The following is a 9121-nucleotide window of genomic DNA, read 5'->3' on the forward strand; positions in this document are numbered from 1 at the left end:
AATCTGCCAGGGTTCATTAACACAGTCATTCTTGTTTTCAGGGTGAGTAGTAAATTTTCGTCTCGGAGTCACTATATATCATGCCAATTAGCCTTGACTGACATCTTTAAGAGACAGTTTTAAGTTAACCCACTTAAACTCATCTGCTTTTTACTAGCAGCTCGACACCGGGTGTGACACAGTTCTCTTAGTAGAGTTTCCATTACAGTGACAGTCCATCTGACCGGCTCCATGTGCTAGATCTCCATTTGTGCCACAGATCTTTTTTTAGTTTTATTTTAATGCCATGGGCGTGTTCAAAAACCACTGCCATGATGACACACATAGAATCAAACCCTGAGAATGCAACATATTCTCAGGAGAACTTGTCACTGTCACACTGTAAAATTAGCCCTTAGTTGTTTATAACTGGTCGTTTGTCCAGCTGCTGGCCATGCAGGTTCACGTTTGACAGTTCTACAGTTACTAATCTAAGTCACTAAACGTTACTATGCAATATAATTGAAGGTGACGTCAGAATTTCAAAGAGCAGCACCTTTCACCACCAAAGACGGCTACGGTTAACCACCTGCAGGTTGCAGTAGTGAGTAAGAATTGAGAAGACTTAAATGAACAGCTGATACTTTTGAGCCAACAGTGATCTCTCACATACGTATTGCACATGCAACAAAACTAAGAGTTAATAAATGATCAAATACATGCGAACACCTGATTCCTAACACCATAGTGCTTACTAAAGGCACTCAACAAAAATTATGGAACACCATGCATGCATCATGTCCCGTTTTCAGCGCGTTGACTTTTCACATGTCCATACCAAATAAACAACAATTGAGAAAGGAGAGAGATTCACGTTTTCAAGCTGGAAGTAGAGTCACCGTTTTGACTTTGTGTCAGCTAAAAACAGAAATATGAAGGTTTGTTGCACACTGTAATATATAGATTAGAGTGTTATCTAGCTTCAATGACAATACATCAAATAAAAAAACAAAAAACATGGATAACAGCGCAGTAGGCATTCAAGCTTAAAAAGAAATATCAACCAGCAGGAAGTCCCCAAATTTAATTCTTGTATATATTATAAATGTTAGGTTTTCCCGTTATGACATTGATAGTTAAATATGTAGAGTAAAAAAGACAGATAGAAATTATTCAAAAGGATCTAAGTAGCCCGATCAAGAATAATCCAGAAAAACTTTTTTTTATATATATAATAATAATTATTATTAATTTATATAATTGTTATTATTATAATAATTAGTATTATTATTTATTTATTTATTTTATTATTGTTATTAATAATAATAATAAAAATAATTATAATAATTATACAAATTATTATTATTATTTTTGTAAGTCAAAAAGGCTCTTTATTTTATTTTTGGTAAACCAACTTTATTCTTAAAATGCTTTTATGTTAAGCAGGGTTGTCGGTATCTGCTGAATGTAACTATTAAAGTGACTTATAATCAAAATTAGTTACTTTTACAATCAAGTAATCATTAAAGTAGCTACATTAATTTTAAATGTAAGTAATCATGTAACTATGTTACTTTTTCAGGTTAACTGTGGCAACACTGGTAACATCTGTTTGCACCCTTAAATAAAAGAAAATAAATGAAGTCTTTACATATATGGCCACAATGGAAAGTTGAGGTTATGTGTGTGCGTGTGTTTGTGCATAATGTACAAGAAATTTTGCCCAGGGTTACAGTCATCGCCACCCCCACTTAACTCAACTGAGGTGAAGACAGTTGGGCCTCAGTACTCCACACTCAACTTTGCACAAGTGCTGCTTTGTGTATGCGTGTATGTGTCAGCGGTCGGGAAGGCACAGAACAGCACCGAGCGATGGAGCGTGTAGGGCCTTGCTTAAAAAGGAGACTCTTTAATTATCTTTTGACAGTTGCGGCCAAAAGTGTTGGTGTTAGTTTTACTTTGTATTGTATCCATTTTCTAAATTATAAAATACTTTGGTTAGTTTAGTGAAGCACACAATTTGAGTCACAAATATTTGGCCACAACATATGCTTTCTCTGGGATCCAGCTAAAAAAAAGAAAAAGACATCCAGTCTTGAACAACATAAATATCATGACAATATGATCTCCATCTGAGTTCCAATAGCACAAACCTAGGATGCATATTTGACTGAGACCTTCTAATTGGAAGTAATTAAGAATCATTTCAAATGTTACGCATTCCTGCTCATTTTCAGATATTGAAAGAATGATCCTTGCCTCTGCCATACTTGGCTATTGCAAGTCTCTATTTTAGGTATTTGTCATTTTGCTGCTTTTTCATCTGCAGCTGCTGACACATACACAAAAAAATGGGCTACATGATGAGGAGGGAAAATCACAATTGGGCCTCTTGAAGTTGAACCATATCATGTAAATCCAGTCGTCAATGTTTGCGATACAGTAGAGTGTGATAATATGATAATTGAACAATCTAACAATGAGTGCCATGTGCTGTTTGCAAGCGAGGCCTGAACTTGGCAGCCAGCGAGGGGCTCGAGCCCTCGCTGTCGTGGATGGGGAATAACACATCTGTCAAAATACTGATAGAGGCTTTCAGAGGAAAATCAACAGTTTGACAGCTGTTGCCTGGAGGGCAGGATTGGAAATTGTTACCAAGCGACACACTTCAGCCATAGAAATAAATGCCCTTTCAAATGTAGTGATTTTTTTATTTATTTTTTGTCTTTTCATTCAAACTATATTCAATTGAACACACTACAGATACAAGATATTGAAACTGATTTAAAAAATATATTTTTTTACAAATATTCTCTCATTTTGAAACTGAAAGCTGCAATACATTAAAAAAAAAAAAAGTGTGAGAGGGTCAACAAAAGACTGGGAAAGTTGGGGACTACTAAAAAAAAACCTGTTGAGAACATTTCACATATGAACATTTTAATTGAAAACAGAGTGTGTCATGATCGGTTATAAAAGAAGCATCACAGAAAGGGCTTAGTGATTGAAAGGAATTTATGGATTACATCACCTACGATCTGACATTCTCTAAAAAAAAGAGAATTATTGAACCAATTTAACATTATAAATTGAATTGTTGACCAGCTTAAACAAATCGCTTCAAGTGGTAACACACGATTGAATTAAATTAGTCCAGCGTGACCAACTTTGAATTACGTTAATCCAAAGTGACCCCAATCCAAAATATTAAGTTTAATGAACTTTGGACTAACTTAATTCAATCGTGTGTTGCCGCTTCAAGCTATTTTTTTAAGTTGGTCAACAATTCAATTTGTAATCTTAAACAACAATGTTCTTTTTAGAGTGTAGGCTGGCCTGCCAGCAGTCCAGACCTTTCTCCCATTGAAAATTGGTGGCACATTATGAAGCACAATGTCCGGAAACGGAGAATATTGAGCAAGTTGTAGAAAAAGCAAAAATTGGAAAGAACCTCACCTACAACACTTCAACAATTATGCTGCATTCGAGGATGGTCGGAAATCAGATTTAGCCCAGTTGGCTTTTTCCAGTTGAAAGTTTTGGAGGCGAAAGTAAACAACCAAAATGGCGGATTGTGATAAATTGTTTATTTTGGTCCTCAAAATACATTTTGTCCTCCGGCAAACTTGCCTTCTCGCAATTTTGCTTAATTTATTGTTTTTATTTATTGTTCAATAGTTCACCGTATAATTTCATGCAGGGAGATAGCAGCATACTGTCACGTACGTTGTGTTATGTGAAGTTATGTTGAATATTTATGAATGAAGAAAGTTATGTAGTTTTATACTCGAGTAAGTTGTGTTTTACCATTCACGGTCTGTGTTTCCAACATTGAAATCGGGGTCCTTTTTTTTAACCCCAACTTCGCAAGTGTGATTTCCGAGTTCAAGGGGGCGTTCTCGTTCACACTTCACAGGTTTGAGGTTGTAAAAGTCCGACTTCCCACTTTCATCGAATGCAGCATTAGTGTCTTACTCCCCAAATGCTTATTGAATGTTGTTAAAGGAAAGGTGATGTAATGCAGTGGTAAACACGCTCCCGATGAACACAGTGCCATTACTAATGCTGTTTTCTGATCCTCAGATGGTGCTGATCGCACATCGACAATATGAACTTGAGGACCTGTGTGAGAGCAGCGCAACCACCTGCTGGGTAACTTCACGAGGCCCTCTCACAACAAGTCACCCTGAGCTCATCTGCCCTCCAGCGCCCTCTTCCTGTAGCCAAAGGTAGAGCTCAACCAAGGGACTGGGAGGCATCCAAGAAACACATTGGCTGCGTCGATGGGGTTGGGAAACACACTTCCTGCTCGGATCGTCACCATCTCGGTCCAGAAAGCATGCGGGGAGAGCAAACGTATCAAACATAGGCTGGGCAGTGTGTAACCAGAGCCCTTCCCGGAGATCGGGTCACAAGCAGTACACCACCAGCAGCAGCAGCGGCGGAAATGCTGCATTTTCCACATCTGTATCAGTACCTCGGACACACAAATCCAGACAAGCAGATGGATGGCAAGCATTTGGCAAAGGCCAATTGCAAACAAAACAATTTGTCTATTACGTGTCTCTATTGTTTACATATTGATGCTACTCTCAAAGGGTACGGCAACAGAAAAGAAACGGAGTATGAATGTTGAAATATCCTATCGCACGAGTAGCCATCACGCCAGTTTACAAGCAACAAGATTGTTACGTGCCAATCAAGAGAGAGGAAACGGCCAAAAGAGGAGACGGGGACGTCGCGGAAAAGTGCGGAAGGTTGAAGGGACTGAATGGAGCTGGGAAAGTGAGGAGGGATCCTGGGAAAAGGATGCGGATGTTTGAAGGAGCAAGGCATCAGAGGCGGGACCTTTGGTGGCCTTATAATTACGGAGAGAGAGGATGTCGTGTCCAATCGGGTCGTCGGTGGAAGAGGAAGTGAGCCGTCAGTTGCGTTTTGTTGATGTCGAGCTTGGACTGTATCAACGCTGAGTTCAGACCGTTAAGTGGCGAGGAAGCCTTTAAAGCGGAAGTCAAGCTTGACAATAATATGTTATATGTGACCTCACTAGTCAAAACATGACATTCTGATTCATATTACATTTGTGGATTTTTTTTTATATACATCCATTTATCCGTTTTTATCCATCTCAGGGGGCGGCCATTTTGTCACTTGCTGTGGACTGAAGATGACATCACAGTTGCTCAGGGCTCAGGCAACAACCAATCAGAGCTCACCTGTTTTCTGAAGCTGTGCTGTGATTGGTTGTTACCTGAGCCCTGAGCAACATGACATCTTTCGTCGACAGCAAGTGGCAAAATGGCCGCCCCCTGAGATGGATAAAAACGGCTGGATTTTGCTGCGTAACTCATATTCCACTAACGCAATATTAACCACATTACCATATTTCGACTAGTGGGGCTGCATAGAAATATTATTGTAAAAAATATATATAATAAATTGGGTTGACTTCCCCCTTTAAAGATGCTGGTTTTCATCATACACAGTGGGATTTTTATGCATATTTAGATTCTAGGATTTATATATCTTTTTTTTCTTTCTTGTGAAACCTTTGTTAAACATGGGTGATTTAAGCTGCATATTGCAACTATGTATCTTCCTTGGAGGAAATTGAGGAATAAGCAAACGGGCTTCACACAGAATCAGTCCATGAAGGGTTGCAGCCCAGAGACTGTCTGACTGGAGATAGCGCCGCCTACTCGCCAGGCAAGGCAGCGCACGTGTGGAAGCGTGTTGTCACATGACCACGCCGAAGAGGCCAAACCTTTCGGAATTTCGGCTGACAAGGATTTTATTTTCTTATCTAGTTTTGAAAAGCAGGTTCTTGTGTCTGGAATGCAGACAATATTCACTGAATATAAGCTGCATTCCAGACACTCTGGTTAGGAAACAAAATGGCCGACGTTTATTTGTTAGCGATTTCTGTTAGTTGGTTGCGATTGCATAACAGCACTGTACAGTACTGCCTTCGTTCCCTGCACTTGATAAGATAATGTGATACACGAACATCCAAATAGCAGTCGGAATATAGCGAGTCGGCTGTCGCTGGTGTTGTTCGATCTCCCGTCACATTAGTTCTGGCGTCGGGTCATGTCCGTCAAGGACCAAACCAGTATTGGCATGCATGATGTTTTTGAATTCAACTTGATCTCATGCTGTCGGACAACAGAGCTTCAAACTGTTCTAATTCTGACACGGTGCCTTCTTGTGCCTTTGACAGGCCTGTTGTGAGGCCACACACACACACACACACACACGCACACCCGAGTCAAAGTGTGTCATCATGATGCTGCACTCGCAGATTCCGTTTCAGTGTTGGTGACTCGTCCGCAACGAGCTCTTCGTTTCGTCGCCTGCAAGTTTCCACAAATATTGTTACTTCATATATATGAGCAGGCAGCATCTTGATCATCTTGTGTCCTTTGCCATATGATTCAGTACTTATAGAACATACTTTTATTTATTCTTTTTTTCCCTCATTGTTGTTGCAGAGGTCATAATTTTACTCAGTTAGGTATATTATTATTTAAAGTACCATGTATGTATTAACAAGTTATGGCTGGTAACCATACAGACATCTCAGATATTAACTTCTTTTTTTTTTTATCGATGTTTTTATGTTGCTCTATAATCCTGTTTGCATTCTTCAGTCTATTGTAAAGATGTTTTTCATGTGAAGCTTTGGTGTCGGAGCACGAGTCGGTCCACATCACATGTTCAATCACACATGAGCCACGGGCGAAGACAGGATAATGATGTCAGTGCATACGTTACAGCCGCAAAGTATTCACATTGGCTGCCTTGAAAAACCAGTTCGACACCCGGTTCTTGGATAAGTGATTTGGAGTTTCCACTTTAATAGTAATTATTAGTTAATAAAGTAGAGGATGTGGAACATTTTATGGTCGTGAAGGTGTTACAGAAATACAGTGCAATGGATTTGTTGAGTACATGTTTTCCCATTGTCAGCAATTTTAATTTGGACTTTCACCAAATTGTTTTATGTGAATGTGAACATGGACTAAAATGTGAATTAAATTTGATTAACTGTCTTAACTTAATCAAAGTGGAGAAGAAAATAGTCATGTAGTGGGCTAAGAACAGAAGTGGCAAATCCAGGTCCAGAAAATACAAACCCTGCCACAATTTGGCTTTAGCCCCTGATGCTAGCTAGCTAGCTAGTTATAACTTAGTTAGCTCCCTAGCAGGTAAAAGAGCACCTTGGGAGCTAGCTAGCAAGCACCTAGGGCTAAAGCCAAACTGTGGCAGGTTTTTTACTCTCTGGACCTGGATTTGCCACATCTGGCTAAGAATAAAGGAAAACAATTGTTAAACCTTGGCTGAATTCTTCAATTCAAACAATTTTATTGTTCTAATGTCCCACACTCAAGGAAAAAAAAAAAAAGATCTCAGTGGCACTCGGGAGATAAAGGGACTTAGACAACATTATGCCTTTTCACAGGCATACTTTTTTTTTTAATGGCTTTTCTTTTCAGTTTTTCAAGGCAGCATAAACCTTGTGTGAAGATTCGCAATTTGAACATGGCTGAGATTGAACGGTGGAGTGTTGACATCTTCATACCAAATACCGACCATAAACTTCTGTGTGGGCTGCAGTCGTGTTACTTCAAAAGTATTTGTGTACTTGCAACTGAAGACATATATACAATATGCTGTTTTGTATTTTGGGATTTGTCTTAGTTTCTGCATTTTAGATGGGAAACTCATTTTATTTTTGTTGTAGTTTTTTTGTTTTTATAAATTCAGCATCATCTAATGTGTAACAAATTTCTGCCGCTTGACTGTGCTACTTTATTGCATTTAGTTTCATTTTGATCAAAGAGCCGATGTCCTGTATTGACTGCAGGCTTGCGTATATATTTGACTAAAAAGTATTGTTCTTTATTATAAAAAAAAGAAAATACATGCAAAAATTGACAAAAATGGAGGAAAATGCAGAAAAAAAAGGAGTAATTTATCTTTTAAACCTGCATGCAGAAGGCTGAGAGTCATATTTAGAATAACAAATGGCAGTGCCTTTTTTTTGTACTCGAGACATTTACTCATAATGTAAATGTTTTTTGTTTTGTATGAAATTTAAAAAGTGAAATTTTCTAGGAGGAAACCAGTGACAGCTGTGCTGGGGCTTGTTCACACTGCAAGTCTATTTGTCAGAGCTCATTTATACAGCCATCTTTTTAAATTGGTGAGACTGGATGGATATATGTGGCTCAAAGTCACCTTTATTTGATTTTTATATATATATATATTGGTAAAAACGACTAATTAGTAAGATTAACATGATATTAATACAGTATGACTAGAACACTTCCTTAGCTTTTGATTGGCCAAATGCTAGGAGTCAATCCGTAAGCATCCTCTAATTGGACCCTGGCCGTGTGAACTCAGCCAATCAGCCGCCTTCACTTGGTGTCATCCTGTTACGACCGCATGTCCACTTCCTGTTCTCTGTAGGTACTTCCTTGAAGTTGAGAATTATTCTGGTCTGTACAATATACAGTATATTTGTGTGTGTGCGTGCGAGAGAGAGCAAGAGAGATGGAGAAAGGGTGAGCTTGTATGTTTGTGTATGAATGCATTCAAGTGTTTTTCATTGTCTTGCTGTAATTTGTTGAGACATACCAGAATGCTGTGACTTTGGCATGCCCCGTTATCCATAAAAAAAAAAATGTTATAAGATTTCTGGTTTGTCTTTGTGTTTTGTTTTTGTAGTAGAACAGGCTGTACTCTTATGTATGACATGACCAGGTGAAGTCAACCCAAAACATTTCTTTACAATAATTGTATGCAGTCCTGCTAGTCTAAATTGTTTGATTAATATTGCATAGTATTTGTACTCTGCTACATATTGAATAATAATTGCTACTGGATATTGAATAATATTCATTTTATTTTCCTTTGAAAAAGTCTTGAATTTAATTTATAGTCAAGTCAATTTCATTTTTATAGTGCCAGTTGACAAGCGATTAGATCTCAAGTCACTTTACATGAGGAGCGGGTCTCGAACCATGCTCCACACACAATCGGCATGTTTGTCAATACAGTGACCAAGTCACAAGTTCTATCAGTCATTCCGTTAGTAGTTGGAAATACCCATGTCGTACACCACCACCTCCACCAT

General features: G+C 38.5%; 1 protein-coding gene across 2 annotated transcripts in view; it reads left to right on the top strand.

The window, feature by feature from the left end:
• The window catches only part of samd4a (sterile alpha motif domain containing 4A), a 52871-nt gene extending 47773 nt beyond the window's left edge, over positions 1-5098 (top strand). For both annotated transcript variants that reach the window (XM_086072337.1, XM_086072336.1), the window contains one exon: positions 4063-5098. In XM_086072337.1, the coding sequence (XP_085928463.1) occupies positions 4063-4091 (29 nt within the window). In that variant the 3' untranslated portion in view covers positions 4092-5098. The remainder of the gene's footprint in view (positions 1-4062) is intronic.
• Positions 5099-9121: the final 4023 nt, after the last annotated feature.

This window comes from Leptonotus elevatus, chromosome 3, assembly GCF_054856555.1.
Source record: "Leptonotus elevatus isolate MCC_2025b chromosome 3, RoL_Lele_1.0, whole genome shotgun sequence".
NCBI lineage: Eukaryota > Metazoa > Chordata > Actinopteri > Syngnathiformes > Syngnathidae > Leptonotus > Leptonotus elevatus.